We start from the raw sequence: 16,737 nt of genomic DNA, 5'->3' as shown, positions 1-16,737 counted from the left end.
TGTATTATCCAGGTCACCAATTATTACCTGGTCACAATCCAGATTATAGAGGCACATGGAAAAGCTCAGACAGTGAAAGGCACAGTCCTACTCACCCAGAGAAACTATTGAGAAACCTGTTAAAGTGAATTTACACCACACGGTGTTCTGCAACACTGCCCACACACCTGCCAAAATGCAGTCCTGTGTTCCTGGGAGCTGGTACACGTGCACAGAGCTACTCCACAGCCCTGCTCCTGTGACTCAGAGGCTCCTTGCACGGGCACTCAACACAGTTTCCCAGATTTCCAGGACACTACGTGACTGCTCAGCTGGAGGTTGCTGCCTCAGCTCTTTTATCCTCTGTCACGTAAATGTTTGCAGCTTATACTTAATCCACTGGAGATAAATGGTCCAGAAATAAATCTGGTACTGAGATACCCTGGAGCATTTGGAAGTGGTTGATGATCATAGAGGTTTTTCCAGCATTAATGATCCTGTGATCTTGTTTCTAAGAAAATCTTCTTTTCTGGAGACAATCTTTAGGTTCTGAGTAATATTGGTTTACTTTTTTATGGGCTTTTCATGGAGCCTTTCAAGTGGGAACACCTCACAAGTGGGGCTCCTGGGCAAAACTGGGTGGGGAATCTTCTTTATGAAGTGTAGAGTCTAACCAGAGTTGTTAGATACAAGACAGACAGTTGTGGCTTGAGCAGGTCTCCAGATTCAGCTGCCAACAGAGGAGAAAGCTGGAAAAGTGTGACCTTGGATGAGCATCTACAAGTACACCTGCACTTCCCTCTGGAAGCAGAGCTGAGTCTCTCTGCCCTGTCCTGTCTGCTCTGGAGCCATGGAACAGTACTTTGATCAAAGCAGACATGATCTGAAATGTCTCTGCATCAGGAGGCAGGTACCACCTAATTTATATAACATATAAAGATATATAACATTCTGGAGAGTTTGTCCTCGAGGGACTCTGGAATGGAGCTCACAGGATACTGAGCCCTTTGTGGAGGGTTTGGGAATGCTCTGCCCTACACTGGCTCCAAGGAAATTACCTGACTCCATCCACAGTCAGCACACACATTCCTGTTCACCAAGTCTGTTTTTCTTCCTGGACTTCATGGACTCTCCTTCAAGAGTCCCTCTTCTGTCACTGTGGTGTGCCTTTTCCCAAACACAGCCAGAAATAATTAACAGAAATAATTAAAATTATTTTATCTCCAGCACAAAACTTAATGGGGAATCCATAATTCAGGAAAAGGCTTCATTGAGAAAGATCTTTGCAATCTTTTCAAGCAACATAAACTTTTGCAGTTGGCAAAATTTTGTTTTGGAAAGGAAAAAAGAATCCAGTAATTTACTGCTTTTGATAAAAGCATTAAAAGGCACCATGTCCTCTTAGTCGGGAGGAGAAAAGGACATGGTTTTCCCTTTTTTAGTATATTCTGGGTTAATGAAACACCACCCTGCATCTCAGATGGAGCTAGTTATCAGGAATACCATATCCCATGAAATGAGAAGAGAAACTAAAGCAAAAGCAAGGGGTTTTTAATACAGACAGAGTCAAGTTTGCAATGGAGACCCTACCTTGAGGGGTTTCAGTTCCTCAGATATTTTAAAGTTTTATTAATTTTGTTTCATTCCTTAGTCCATATATCAAAAGTAAATTAACACATGGGTTTTTTTTTCTCTGTGAAAACATTCTTCACACTCTTTGCAAAAGAGAGAAAAAAACACCTGTGAAAAGCCATGCTTTCCCTCCCCGGGAAGCTCCTGTGGACAGCTTTCAGTTACATTTAATGAGTGAACAATAAAACCCCAAGATGTTAATTAGAATGAGGGCTAAAATTAGACCCTGTAATAAGCCCTGTGAACCTTCTCATCTAAATCTCCCCATAGAACACTAAATTGCATTAAAAGACATATCAATTTTTTTGCGATTCCTATGAAATAAACTTTTTGCACCCTTCAGCTTTGTGAAAGTCAGAATCTCAGGGGCTCTTCTGTGGCTTTAAGATCTAAATTAAGCTGATCTAAAGTTATAAATTCTGTGATTCTCCTCTCCCAAGTGCTCTATATTGTTACAAAGACTAAGACACAAGATGATCCAAGACAAAATTGTTAAACGCCAGTAACAAACTTATTTTGTTTTCTCACTGTTTCATATTTGGGATTGTTTTTTTTCAGACCAGGCAGCATTTTTGTTGCATTTTCTGTGCCCAGTGCAGGGCATCCACTGCTTAGAAACTTCTGAATGCTCTGGCTGCCTGAAATTGGGCATCCACAAAAGAAAAACCCCACACAAGGTGCCCATGCTCCAAAGTTTAATGAGTGATTTGTACAACAAATTAGGAATCTTTTAAATCAAATTAGGAAATCTTTTAATTAGTAACAAAGTGGCCTAAACCAGGATTAAAACACCGATGGTGGTTCCATGGCCTACACACAGAGCACCTTCCTCCATCTGGCCTTCCTGTGGGCCTTGGGCTGCCTTCCAACCTCTGCAGTAAACGTGGCACAGCCAATATTGGCCATAATTCCTTCCCTGGCCTTCACCATCTGCCTCTGTCCTTCCTCAGCCACATATTTTGGGGTATATTCATAGGGCAATATAAACATTTTGCCTCAGTTATGTCCCTCAAACTTCTACCCTGCCCACACAGGCACCACTCACAGTTTTCATATTTTGCTACTTCTTTTGCAAAATGTAATTTTTCTTTGACACTTTAGCAATGTAGTGGGTCTAGCACTGGCCAAACACCAGTGCACCCACTAGAATTAATTATTCATTTTTTTCTCGCAAGGTAAGAATTAGGAGGAGAGCAAAGCAGGCCCAAAACTTTAAAGGGTATAAAGAAAATTTTATTAATGGAACCAAAAGAATAAATAGTGTGAAATTAGAATAAACTTTCAGAACACTTCTCCCCCCAACTCATTTTTCTTTTCTTACTGACAACGTAAAGAGACAAATTTGATATTTTCAGTTCGTTTACTACTTTTAAAATAATTTTTCTTGTTTACTTAGGGAGAGGAGTCTTTCCTGCCATGCCATGGAGACCTTTTCACAAGAAATAGTTCTCTTGTGGTTTTAATTTTCATGAATAAAAAATTAAGCCACCAGGAAATCTGCAATCCTGAAGTCCCTCCCACATTTGGTGGTCTTCCCATAGCTACCACCATGGGTCATCTCAGTTCATTGGGGTGCAATTTTAAGGATGAACCATTTTAATATAGAAACAAAAGTTTTCTTCTTTTATTTTTGGGAACAGAGGTTTTCTTCTCCCATACCTGGGGCCAGGTTTCTCACCTCTCTCATCTCTTTTTGTTCAATCATCTTGTTAGATCACAGCTACTTCAATATTCGCTTGCTTTAACACTGGTGCTTCTTCTCATGGCTGGAACATTACATATCCTTGATGCATTCCATGGGAATTCCAGGGGGAAAAAAGTCTGATGTACCAATTACATATTCACTATAGTCTTACATGAGAATTTTAGCCCAAGACTAAGGCATTTTCTCATTCCCTTCCCATCTGGGATTTGAGTGTTCTCAGTGAAACTGTTCCCTTTCCACAATGCCAGCAGGATGGCACAGTGTCTCACAGCCAAGTCACTTTGGTCCAGTTACTTGTCCAAAGGCCAGAAACAAGAGAGGTTTTTCCTGGGGTTTGCTCATCTTTAAATGTGATTTCACAGAAGCCTATTCAGCTTTCTCAGGTGGTTTAGCAGGGTATCAATATTCAACTGCCAGCTGATTGGTTCTGTCAGGTCCAGGGAAGTTGCCAATGTCTTTACAGGGAATTACTTCCCTAGCTCATGGATTGTTCCTTGACTAAAAATCAAATTATGTTAAACCTGGACAAGCAATTACTAAATTGCTAAAGTAGCTACAAATAGCCACTCCTACTTCCATGACTTTTCACTATTCTTCCTATTCCCAATCTGCCTCACAGGTTGTCCCTCATCTTTCAAAAATGCTCTCGAGTTTGTTTCTTCCCTCATTGCTAGGATCTGAGTCACATAATTTTATACTTTCTCCTCTATTTTGGTGACTTTGGAATATTTGCTGAAGACAGAAATACCTATGGCTTTCTAGCCTCATATGTTTCTGATCTTCCTCTTGGATGAGGGGGGAAGAGGGAACAAAACAAAGAAAATGTCAAAACCTGAGCTCATTGCAGCATTTCCGTTCACCTTTTATTTCACTTGGGCAACACCCAGCATTTTTTACCTCACCTTGTTTCTTTTTCCTAACCGATTGGAAGACGATTCTAGAAAGGAATTCAGGCTCACTTGTTAGAACATTGGCATCCCTTCTTGCCAGAAGTTGTTATCATTCTATCTTGGTCTGCAGCTAAATTATGGGTTAGTGCTCCGCTGAAAAGGTCTATTATGCAGGAGGTGACCTAATTAGGGTAATACTGCCCACAGGCCTGCCCTGATCTCTTCCTGAGTCAAAGCAAACATTATACAAGGAATTATCATCTATAAAAATGAGTTATTCTTAAATTTTTATATTACCCTTAGAGGAAAATCTAGCACTGCTCCTGCTAATTGTGCTAATTAACCTTGGTACTAAGGATTTGCACTTACACTGTATCTTGAACTGGAATTGATCCACACTTCAGCTACTAAATATTTCTTTATTACTGACAGATTGAAGTATTCTCTGCTCTAAAACTTGCCATTTCATGATCAAGTCACTGCCTCTTCTTTTATTTGGCTCGGGGAATGCTGACAATTTTATTCTCTCACAAAAAAAAATCACCAAACTCACAAGAGCCTGAATGATGAGCTGCAAAAACCAAAAAGCCAGGCTGGTTCTTGTGAGCAAAGCCAAGGGAGATTACTATGGATCAGTCAGACCTTTGGAAATTTTGCCTGAGGGGCACCACCATAAGCAGCATTTCATATAAGCTGTCATGGGTGTATCATTTCTTGTTGCTGTTTCAAAACAATTCTACATGGAAATATTTCCCCATTTTATGAACATTTAATACCAGTCCCTGCAGAAGATGCAAATCCCAGAGAAACCTCTTCCAGTGTAATCCTCTTTCTTTCCCACCCATGAGCAGTGTTGCATTACTGCACTTGTCCTCTACACTTTACCTGTTAGGAAATCTCTTTATATTCCTTGTAAAAGAATCTTGGGAAGCTGCAAATCCTCCCGTTCATGAGCAACTCAGCTGCATTCATCATCTATCCTGTGCAGATCTACAGTCATCTTGATTTCCCCTACTTTTCTAAAGGTGGGGAGAATTCCATAAAGAACACCATTCCCCTCTTCGGGAATTTGGGATAATGGATGCAAACACATCCACAAGTTGGGCAAGGACTGCAAATCCACACCCTTATCAAGCCCAAGTGAGTGGGTGTTGGGAAGGGGGAAACTACAGCGTTTTCCTCTTTTAGTTACCCCATCACCCTTAACCGTATGAACATCACCCTGACATTTTCATAATTCCAGTTGCTCCGTTGCTGATTTGGAAAAAGTGATTTATTCCAGGTTGGAGCCACCTCTTTGTCCAATGTTGTTCCACTTTACTGGATAATCTTCAAAGCCTTATGAACCTCTGACATCTTCAGGAACAATATCCTCTTCTCCCTGCCATGAGCAAGGACACCTTCCACTCTCCCAGGTTGCTCCAAGCCCAGTCCAACCCAGTCTTGGACATTTCCGTAAATCCAGGGACAGCCACAGTTTCCCTGGGCAATCTGTGCCAGGGCCTCACCACCCTCACAGGGAAGGATTTCTTCCCAATATCCCATCTAAACCTCCCTTTTTTCAGTTTGAAGCCATTTCCCCTTGTCCTGTCACTCTATTGCCTTTGTCAAGTCTCTCTCACGATCTGATCCTTCCCTTCTGAACCTCTGGGATGTCCTCCTCCCCTTCTGATGTCTGACTGCCCCCCTGTGGCTATTCCACAATGTTCAGGTTCCGTTTTTACGGCTAAAGGGTTTCCACTAGATGGCAAAGTTGAGACTGGTGTTCTTCCAAGGTCGTGTATTTCAGTGTATTGTTTGAGCCTGGAAAACTCTCTGGAGAACTCTTCTTGAGCCTGGAAAACTTCCAGGAAACTCAGCACATTCATATCTGGTTATGCTGAGTCAGGTTCCCTTTCAGTCTTACCCTTCAAGATTGTGAATCTGCTCACCTGTGTTATTTTTCCTGGTTATCCAGGCATTTGGTTTATTGTATTGCAGATGTTTCCTCTTTATTGTGGCAGAGAAAACACAGGAGTAGCAAATTCTGAAGAGGTTTATGACAGTTCTCTCTCTGTGGCTGTGGACAAGCACTTGCTCCACCTTTTACAGCATGAAGACTCTTTCACAGATTTATTTTACTCTGATGACAGAAAAAATTTGTAAGATAAGGAATTTTATTAACAGACTTTCCTCCATCCACAGTTGTAAGAAGAGGGAAAGAAATGGAACAGGGAAACAACAAGGTAAAACAATAACTAAGGCGCACTTTCTTTAATTTAATGATTGTATTATTATTCCCATTACAATTTTATCCTTTGCTTAACAACACTCTTGGCCTGAGAAGATACATTTCTTCCATTTCCTCAACACTTCATTCTCATTTTGGATGTTGATTGGGAAAAAAAATTCCTCAAAATCAACCCATCCCTCCTGGATTCTAATCCACCAGTCCCTGGGGGACCAGGGTGATGGAGCATCTTCCTTAGTGGTGTGGCAGGTGCTACATCGTGTTTTGGCATCTGTAATATTGGGGCAGTAATTAAAATGAAAGGCAGTAAGACTATTCAGTAAATCCCACAGTACTGGGGTGTGTTTGGAAGGCACATCATCCAAGAGAGGGAGACCAGCAATGTTTTGGCTGAGGTATGCCTGTGGATATGCAGCTGAGTGAAAAGTTAAACACTTTTAAACAGCAGTCTGACCTCTACCACCTTTCTAGCTTCCTTGGATTTGTCTGCTGCTCAGGCAGGAATGCCTCATTCTCCACGGGCCAGGAGTCAGGAATTCTCTTCTTTTAACAAATCACCCAGAAGTTCAAAAAGATTGGAAGGGACCTTACAGCTCAGCTCATTCCATTCCCTGCCATGGTTTATTGTATTCCATTAAACCAGGCTGCTCCAAGCCCTGTCCAACCTTGCCTGGACACTTTTGCTTCCTTAGTCACTCTTGTAGGGATCCCCAGTATGGATGGGACAGGTTTCTGGCTCTCAGTAATGGCTTCATAACACTCCAAAGTCTGGCACGGTAGAAAACCCTTGCAGACACTACCATGGAATGTCACCAGTGGCCAAATAACCCAGAGGCTTCCAGAGGAGATGTGGAGGGCAGCATTGTCACAGAAGATGGCACATGGGAAAACTTCCACTTTCCTGTTTCCCTACCTCAGTTAGGGCTTTAACTAGGTCCTGTTCCTAGAGAACTGTGGCCTGCACCTCCCCAGCCACATATATACGAATTGGTCTGGGAGCTCCCTATTACAAACAGGGATTTGAAAATACTGAACCTTCCTCATTCCCTAGAGCTTCCACATTTCCCTAATTCCCACATTCCTTGATTACATGCTGTCCCAACTTTCTTACTGCACTCACAACAAGAACCACCCCAAAAAGCCTACGTTAGATAAGAAGCTTCCCTCCTATATACTCAGCAACTGAAGGATCAGCAGATGGAAAGGAACCTGTTCCCAGCCCCAAAGCTGCACCCAGCTAGGTGGGACACAGCCTCCTCCATCCAGCTTTTCCCCAGAACTCAGCACCAGAGAAGAGGAATGAAAGAAGCACAAGAAAAAATTAAGAGCACATATTAAAAAAAAAAAATAAAAAAAAAAGGAAAAATTTGTATTAATTACATTCATCCATGGAATTAAGTGGCACCACCTCCCCACCTCTGACTTAGCCAGCTCTCCTCAGTGCAGAATCTTCAGGGTGATCACCACAGGAGGCAGCAAGGCTGGGGAATGCCTCTGCATGGATCCACTGCTACTTATTTATGTAGATAAGCATCGAGCCACAGCTCCCCTGAATCTTTCAAAGAGCTGCCAAGAGAGAAACAAGGGAATGAACCCCATGTTCCATCCAGAGCCTTACGGGGAGAATTCCCATCTACAGATGAAGCAAAGGAGATCATGAAGCAATTTGGGTCAGAAGGGACCATTGGAGGCTGTCCCTTCCCTTCCATGTCCCTCCCCTTTTCACTCCACAGCACTGGACAACCCCGTGGCTTGGGAACACAGTGGGTCAACACTCACTGCACGATGTCTGCGAAGGCTGTGAGCAGAGGCTTGCACTGGTACTCAATGCCGTGCTTGGCACACAGGGACTTCACCAGAGGGGCCACCTTCCAGTAGTTGTGCCGTGGCATTGTAGGGAAAAGGCTGTGGGGAAAGAAGGTGGTGATTCAATGGCACCCATCATCACCACATGGAATCCCAGCCCCTCTGCCGTGCCTAATTGTGGAAGTGCCCTGAGCTCCCCTTATGCCACAGCCATGGGTGCTCTGCAATGGTCCCTCTCATGTCCCTTCAGTGTCTATGCTAGGAATTCTCCCCTCTGTGCCATGCAATTTAGATCTGAAGTGGTGCTGGTGCTCGCTGGTGCTCCAAAGAATTTCTTCTTGGAGTTCCTGTTCCACCCCTCACACAAACACAAAAATTAACCCACATTATCTTTTGTTCTTGTCTCAGCTAATAGAGGGACCCTGAAGGCTCTTCAGCCCTGGTGTAACTAGCACTCCTTGGAACTATTCCCAGCCCCTGTTTCCACTCACTGGTGCTCAATCTGGAAGTTCAGGTGGCCACTGAACCAGTCATTGAACAAGGACTGATGAACATTGCAGGTTGCCTGGAGCTGAGAGGAAAAAAAAAAAAAAAGCAGCCCTGTTTTAAGTATCATTTGAGCAATGCCCCTTCTCAAACACAGGTTTCTCATCCCCACAGGAATTCTGGCTAGACACAATGGCTCCAGGAGTTATTTCCAGCCAACATGAGGTGGGCAGGCTGAGAGAGATGGACTTTACACACCCAGAACTGTCACAGATCTCCATAAATAAGGTCTCACCTGGGTAGAGAACCAGTCCACATTCTTATCATAATCAATGTGCATGGGGATGTGATTCATTTGAGTGACCCAGACAAACCAGTTGCTTTCTATAAACCTGTGTAAACACAAAAAACCATCACAGATGACACACCCATGATGCGACAAGCCAGTACAAAGCACTTGTGCACACACCAGCTGGTTTTTGCCTGACAAAATGAACACCAGGAACTCCAAACATCTGCTCAGATCAGACCTACACACACCTTCCACCTCCTGCAGCCTGGCAGGAAACCATCCCTCTCCCACTGAAAGGATCAGGAGAGAGAAGAACAGGGAGTGATGAGAAAAATAACCAGGTGGCTGGAGAAAAGCTGATGTAAAGGACTGATACAAACTGGGCAGAGAAAATGTTGGAATTGTAAGTTGGATGATACCTGACTAACATGTGGAGCCCCAGGGTACCCTTCACCCCCAGGAAGGGCAAATAGGTGAGGAAGAATCGGATGTAGAAGGACAGCATCCAGGCCAGGTCCTGTAGTACAGAAGACAGGGAAAAATTCATTAAAAGCAAGAATTTCTGGCTTTTGAATTTACCATCATTCCCTTGAAAACCTCCCATAACATCTTCTACTGATCAGTTTTTTCTTCCCCAGCCTCATCACAAAGCAACCTGACACCAGCCATTCCCTGTGCTCAGGAATTATCCTGGTTCCATGAGCCCTGCAGAGGGCAAATACCAGACAGGACATGCTCTAAAGCACCACACTTTCCTCTGGATCTAAAGAGGAAGCAAGCAGTGAGAAAACCAAAACTCAGAGCACCAGAGAACATCTTTTGTTACCCAGTGGATCTTTCATAGAGAAAGGCTGTGGAAGATCCTCCTTTAGCAAACAATGTTCCCAAATTTATATCCACATCCTTTGCTGCAGACACACACAACTCCCAGTAAATCTGGGACTGGAATTCATCCCTAAACCCAGGAGAAGCCTCCCCCAGCCCCCATGGAGCTGACTTACCGCCCATTGCTTCCGCTGCACAGCGAAGTAGAAGACATACCACTGGAAGTAAAGGGGCACCAGCGCTGGGGGACCGACTGGAGGGACAAACAGAGCCATGAATTATCCCAGCAGGATGGGATGGAATGGGAAAACAAGGGGCAGAGTGACTGCTGGCCGTGGAACTACAGAGGGGGAGGTTACTCACTAATGAAGAAGTACTTGTGCTGGTGGTTGTAAGGCATGAACTTCTTCTTTTGCACACCAAGCTGTTAAAATACACAAATTACTCAGGCCATGAAGACACCTGCGCACACACTCCTAAACTTCCAGCAGATGTCCTGTCCAACCAAGCCAGCATCCACCATCCCCTGGAACCTCGGTGTGGATGAGTTTTCACCCTGCCCTGCATGCAGAAGGGGCTGGGCAGTGCCACACACACACACAGTGACCTGCACAGGAAGCTCTGCCCCTACAGAGGGCACAAGCTGCCTAAAAATGTTGAAACAGGAACCCACACAGTTTGCTGACAAAGCAGAGCTTCAGAATTAAAAAAAAAAACCCAAGCTATGATACTGTCAATGAAGATGGCAGTGTGTGGAACTCCCACCTCCCTGCAATTAAATGGGAAAACAGAGAAATGAGCATCTAGGCATGAAACTGTGTCCACAGGAATGAGGGTGAACAGATTATCTTCCCTCTGAGGCTGCTTATTTTTCAATGTTTCCTGTACATACAGGAACATAACAGATGTTGTACATAACAGATCAAGCCACTGGCTTCCTTGAGTAATGCCATGATATCCCTGTACATGTTCAAACTAATTCCCAATAGTCCATCCCTTAATTTCAATGCAAATCAGTCATTTAAAGTGACACTATGAATTTACATAGCTTTTTTTTTTAAAGGACAGCAAATGCTAAAGCCACTCAATTAACTGCAGAGCTGTACCAGAAATAGAGCTGGACTCCAGATGGGAACCATTGTGATACCCACTGCCAGGCTAAGACCACCAAAATAGCTTCTTTGATCAAGAACTGTGAAAATTCCAAAACTGTAAAAATTCCAGACAGCCCTGGCTTGTCATCTGCTGTTTCCATCCCCAGATCACTACAATTAGTCACACTGATCTTGGTAAAATAGAACAATTTGTAGTTCTGATCTTCATAAAACTAAAAGTCTCCCATCAAGGGAAATAGGAACACATAAGCATGGGAAATATTTAATTCTTACCTTCCAACACTGCAAAAATAACTTTGAGTGAAGTTTTAAGAATCTAAAGATCTCAAAATTGTTGGAATATTACTAAGGAATATTAGAGATTAGGGGAAGGTAATGTAGCACTACATAAAACCAAACTAATTAGTGTCCAGTCTCCAAGCTCTCTGCAGATTCCCAAATTTGAATCCTACTGCTGTCACCTCCCAGCTTCCCTCAGGTCTCACCTCCACAGAGAGGGTTTTCCCCAAAGCAAAAAACAAGGGGTGCATGTTGACATCAGGATCCTTCCGGAAGCAGTTGGGTTTGGCATGGTGCTGGAAGTGGAGGTGATTCCACCAGCTGGCTGGGGCTCCCTGTGGGAATGGATGAGAAGAAAGTGCCCTAGAGAAGGTGGATCTTCTGCCCTTAGTTCCCTTCTTATCCTGGGATTGGTTCTGGCTGCAGAGCAGGGCTACAGCAGCCCCTCCCCACATCCAGTGCTCACCTTGAGATGGCCGATGACGAACTTGTGCACCCAGTGGTTCCACCTGGACTTGCTGAAGACTGACAGGTGTCCAAAATCATGCTGGAGCCAGCCAGCCTGGGCCTGGAATTAAGAAACAACAGTGCTGCTGGGGAAAAAGAACTGTCAGGAGAGTCTGTGTCTGAAAAGTGCTTTCTTCTCCCACTCCCACGCTCCTCACAATATATCCCTGGATAGCAAAAGTGTTTCCACTGCCAGGGCCCAATCCCAACTCTCCTTTTTCACTACACACCAGTGCACTCCAGACTCTGCCTAATGACTTTTAGTCCTGGGCAGTTGTTTCCATGAGGAAGGGAAAAAAAAGTCATGGGAAAAAAAACCAGCCACAGAGCTGAGAACCAGCATTTATTCCCTCACAAAACTTCTCTGAAATCGGCAACAAAGTCTCCTTTAAGGAGCAGCTTGCTGCTGCCTCCTCCAAGTACTTGTAATTCCAAGGGGATCAGCTGGCCACGGGAGGAATAGCTGGGGCTTTGAGAGCTGCTCTCCCCTCTCCTCTAACTCCCTGCAAGTTCCCATGGGAACACAGTGGCTTGGCCCCGGCACACTGCCTTGGAGTTCTGGCACCGTGGAGCTCAGGAGCAGGGCACGGCTTTCATCATGTGGGGAAGGCTGGAATAAGGAAGGCTTTGATGGAATATGGGGAGGAAAAAGCGAGGCAAAGCCTGCTCTAGCACAGCAGCACATGTAGTTTTGCCCTTTCGGTGGAATTCAGAGAAGCAGGATTTGGGGAAGTCCGCGATGATAAGATTTGTTCACTGCTTATGGAAACAAGCACCTAAGTCCCAAATTTGGCTTTTTGAGACTTATTTTGTGTAGCTGCTCACCTGGACAGTGCCCAGAAGCACCGCAGAGAAGAGAAAAGGCACCAAGGATGCTCCAAAATACCAGATGATGAGCCAGGCTGCAACATCCAGCACCAAGATGTGGCAGAGATAGAGGATGAAAAAGGCGTGGTTGGGCTGGAGAAGCCCCATTTTCTCCACAGTTGCACGGAGCTCACGGAAATCCTCCACCAGCTTTTTCTGTGGGGAGACCCAAAAGCATCCACTGGAATTGGGAAACACCTCAGGAATGTGAATAGGAGCATAGTTCTCCCTCTCAGAGATGAAAAGAGGGGAAGCTGAGGGTCACCTGGAGAAAAATCTTCGCTAAAACTACAAAAAATGATGTGAAATGAAGCTTCAGCCAGCAGTGATTCCAGGAAACCCTGTGATCTTATCAACAGGGAGTTCTGCCTGCTGGTCAGAGAATTAAACTGCACAATTTCAACCCCAAAATCAAGTTTTTATGACACTCACATTCTTGCTGGGCTCAAAGCTGGGCTGATCTGGTGCCAGTTCCCCAATCAGAAGAGGGTTCATGTACTTCCTTACCAGTGCCTTGTCAAGATGAAAAGCAATGAAAGGATCCTGAAACAGACAGAGGAACGGGATGAAGAAAAACCATCATTCAGGTGCCAGAAAGAGAAATCTATTCCATGACATGCTGGACCATTCAAAAGATTCCTGTAGGGGAAAACAGCTACTTTTATTATTTAAATATGGTGTCAATCTCCATGGCAACCAGGTGAAAAAAACCACTAATGGCTGTTATCACTACAGATTCTGTCTCTATACTTAAATTACAAATCCTGTAGGCACACATGGCACTTTGGCATCTAATTCCTGATCTCCCATTTACCCCCTTTTCAACATTTCTCTCCTGATGCCCAAATTAGTATATTTTTACAATCTCCCTCAACCTAAGGATGTAAAGTTTTTAAATTTTCTGGGACAATATTTGCTTGCTGGGAATCACTTTGTAAAATCCCTGCACCATGCATTGTTTATGACTATAATTACTAGGCCATCATTGCATGCTTTTAAAATAAAATGTGTTCCTAAAACATCTCTAGTCAGGAAAGGGGTTAAAAAACTGTCTGGTTTTACAGCTCTGGGTTAGCTGTAACATCCTCCCAGGTCAGGGTCACTGAATAAAGCAGGGAAAAAGAGAGGGGAACCAACATTTGCATTTTCTTATTGGAAAAGGGGGGGAAATGGGGAGGAGTATGTGGGCAGAGCAGGGGAGGATGGTACCACATATTTAGGCCAATCCTTTCCACGGAGGCTGTAAAACCTGGAGTGCAATCCCGGCTACGGGTTAGGGGATGACTGATTGCACCTTCTAGGAAGCAGAACAGCAAACCAGACAAGTTACTCCTTTACTTCCCATTTCTTCCTAGTTTTGTGAAGTCTCATTCTTTTGATCCCCAGGGACAAAACCACTGGAAAATAAAACTTGGCAGGGGTTTCTGAGCGGTCAGCAGTTCAACTGCACCCGACAGTGGCACTGATATCATCACCTAAAGAATGCAGCTGGCTGCAGTCCCAGCATCCAGCCCTGCTCACTCCGTGGGCTGACCCTTTTCTGGTCACAGAAACACAGAATGTTCAGGTGGGAAAGGCCCTTCAAAGCTCATCTCATTCCCCCTGCCACGGACAGCTTCCAGGTTGCTGCAAGTTCCACCCAACCAGGCCTGGAACACTTCCAGGGATGGGGCTCCACCACTTCTCTGGGCAACCTGTGGCAGTGACAGGGCTTTGAAAATGCACGTGTGCACCCTGCCCTCACCAAATGCTGCAAACTCACTTATTATTTTTGGCTCTAAATGACATTCATACGACGGGATCTTCACGTGGAGATCTCAAGTTCTACCCTGACTGAAACACAGTCCATCAACACCACCCTAGAGGTATATTCCCACCCTTGGGTCCAAACACGTGCACTTGGAGAAATTCATGGAAAAGCCACAAGCAGACAAAGGAAGTAAACACCGCTGGCAAAGCCACCCCACACACAACTCCAGCAGCATTTACTCCGCTCTGCAACAGCGGCTGGCACTCAGACACGTATGATTCATTTCTTTTTCGTGACTGAAATACGACTTTCGCTGATATTCTGCTCCAGTGCCATCTCATGGGCTCGGGAAGTTCCAGGAGGGCGAAGGCAACCGCGCTGCGAACAACAACTCTGTCACCGCTTGTGCCACACGGGTGGCAGCATCCGATACTCTTAGGTGTGCAAAAATCACTGAAGGGTTTAGGGTTGTTTTTCTTCCCGGCAGCGGTTTTTAGTGACTCCTTCCGCAGCGCTTCCTTGTAACAACAATCCCGAACAATCCCAAACAATCGCTGGCGGAGCGTGCGCCCTGTGTATTCCCGTACGCGTGTGTACCAGCCGAGTATCCAGCGTGCCACACGCGGCTCCTGCGCTGCTCCCATCCCCGGGGACCCTCCTCCATCCCTCCTCCATCCCTCCCTGCCCGGACCGCTCACCGTGGCGTCCTGCCCGGCGTAGTGGCTGATGACCCGGGAGCCCCCCGGGTGTCTCCGGCAGAAGTGGCTGATGTCGTACACCTTCCTGTCGATCACCAGCCAGCGCTCCTGCGGCGCCGGCCCCCGCCCGTTCCGCTGCCCGATCTCCTCCCAGGTGAAGCGCCGCATCGCCCCCCGGCCGGGCTCCGAGCCCTCCATGGCCGAGATGGGCTCGCCCGGGCTCGGCTCGGCTCGGCCCGGCTCCGCCCCCCCGCCCACTGGGCTGCGCTCGCCGTGCGCCCGCCCCCGGGGCCGGAGAGGGGCGGCAGGGATGCTGGGGCGGCCGGGATGCTGGGGCGGCAGGGATGCTGGGGCGGCAGGGATGCTGGGGCGGCAGGGATGCTGGGGCGGCAGGGATGCTGGGGCGGCAGGGATGCTGGGGCGGCCGGGATGCTGGGGCGGCAGGGATGCTGGGGCGGCAGGGATGCTGGGGCGGCAGGGATGCTGGGGCGGCAGGGGTGCTGGGGCGGCAGGGGTGCTGGGGCGGCAGGGGTGCTGGGGCGGCAGGGAGGACAGCACGGGACAGGAGGGAACGGGAGGGAACTCGGGCTGTCCGGGCCGGGACGGCTCCCGCAGTCACTTCGTTTAGAAAAGCCCTCTGAGAGCAGCGAGTCCCCCGGCACTACCAAGCCCGTCAGTCACGGAATTACGGGATCGTTCGAGTTGGAAGGGAGCTCTGGAGATCATCCAGTTCAACCCCCTGCCTAGGCTAGGTCACCTGCAGCAGGTGACACAGGATCGTATCCAGGTGGGTTTGGAGACTCCAGAGAGGGACACTCCACGTCCTTCCTGAGGTCCCTGAGCAGCCTGTCCCAGTGGCCTGCCATCCTCATGTAAAGAAGTCCTTCCTCACGTTGGGGTGAAACTTCTGTTTACACAAGTCTTTGTTTATAGCCTTTGCTCCTCGTCCTGTTGCTGGTCTCCAAATTCCACATACACACAGCTTTTAAATCCCCCCAGCTGATTCCACCTCTGCCCCGGACAGTCTGTTCCAGGGCTTGCCAGCCCTTGACTACAATTTTCCCTGATACTCCACTTAAACCTCCCCTGGCACATCTTGGAGCTGTTTCCTCTTGTCCTGTAACTTGTTACATGGGGGAGAGACTGACCCCACCTGTCTCCACTGTCCTTCCAGGGTGTTTCCCTTCCTCACAACCAAGTTCCTTATTTTGAACCACTTTTACAACCTGCTTCTCCATATTTCTAGGCTTATTATGACTGATCTTCCCTGCCCTTGATTTTGCTTCCCCTTTCCAGCAGATCCCTCCCTCTCTTCCATCTGTTCTGCCTCTCCCTTCCAGCTGCCTCAGCCTTTCCTGTTCCTAGGGCTCCTTTTGGCTGCCCATGCCTGGATATGCAACTGGAGGGAGGGAACGTGTTGCCACAGGTAAATCATATCAAAGACCTGCAGATGGTTCTTCAGATGGCAAAATAATGCTGGAAGAGTGAATGATGCTAAAAGACACCAATCCCTTTTTGTGGGACTTCATCCATATGAGTTACAAATTAAAATTCCTCTCCCCACACTCATCTCCCTTTCCATAGCAGCACCAGGCTTCTCTCTGAACTCTCCTCATTGATCCTGGATTTCTTTGTTTCCATTCACACCTTCCAATCTGACCTAGTTACAGCAATTA

General features: G+C 46.3%; 1 protein-coding gene across 1 annotated transcript; it reads right to left on the bottom strand.

Moving 5' to 3' along the window:
* Positions 1–6,344: 6,344 nt before the first annotated feature.
* On the bottom strand, positions 6,345–15,332 carry LOC111930634 (acyl-CoA (8-3)-desaturase-like). The gene is made up of 12 exons (XM_023928743.2): positions 15,062–15,332; positions 13,046–13,156; positions 12,572–12,769; positions 11,706–11,807; positions 11,446–11,574; positions 10,209–10,269; positions 10,022–10,098; positions 9,440–9,537; positions 9,024–9,120; positions 8,734–8,813; positions 8,216–8,341; positions 6,345–8,002 (listed from the first exon to the last, which is right to left on the bottom strand). The coding sequence occupies exons 1-12, from the start codon at positions 15,257–15,259 to the stop codon at positions 7,951–7,953; spliced, it is 1,329 nt and encodes a 442-aa protein (XP_023784511.2). The 5' UTR covers positions 15,260–15,332; the 3' UTR covers positions 6,345–7,950.
* Between the last annotated feature and the right edge of the window lie 1,405 nt (positions 15,333–16,737).

Source organism: Cyanistes caeruleus, chromosome 6 (assembly GCF_971803275.1).
Source record: "Cyanistes caeruleus chromosome 6, bCyaCae1.hap1.1, whole genome shotgun sequence".
NCBI classification, from domain to species: domain Eukaryota; kingdom Metazoa; phylum Chordata; class Aves; order Passeriformes; family Paridae; genus Cyanistes; species Cyanistes caeruleus.
This window is presented reverse-complemented; position numbering and strand designations above follow the sequence as displayed.

Coding starts and splice junctions, on each gene's coding strand:
- LOC111930634 (XM_023928743.2), bottom strand. CDS start 15,259: ATGGAGGGCTCGGAGCCCGGCCGGGGGGCGATGCGGCGCTTCACCTGG. Junction 9,538..10,021: donor TGCAGCGGAAGCAATGGGCG/GTAAGTCAGCTC, acceptor TCTGTACTACAG/GACCTGGCCTGGATGCTGTC. Junction 8,003..8,215: donor GCCTTCGCAGACATCGTGCA/GTGAGTGTTGAC, acceptor CTCTCTTGGCAG/CTCTTTGAAAGATTCAGGGG.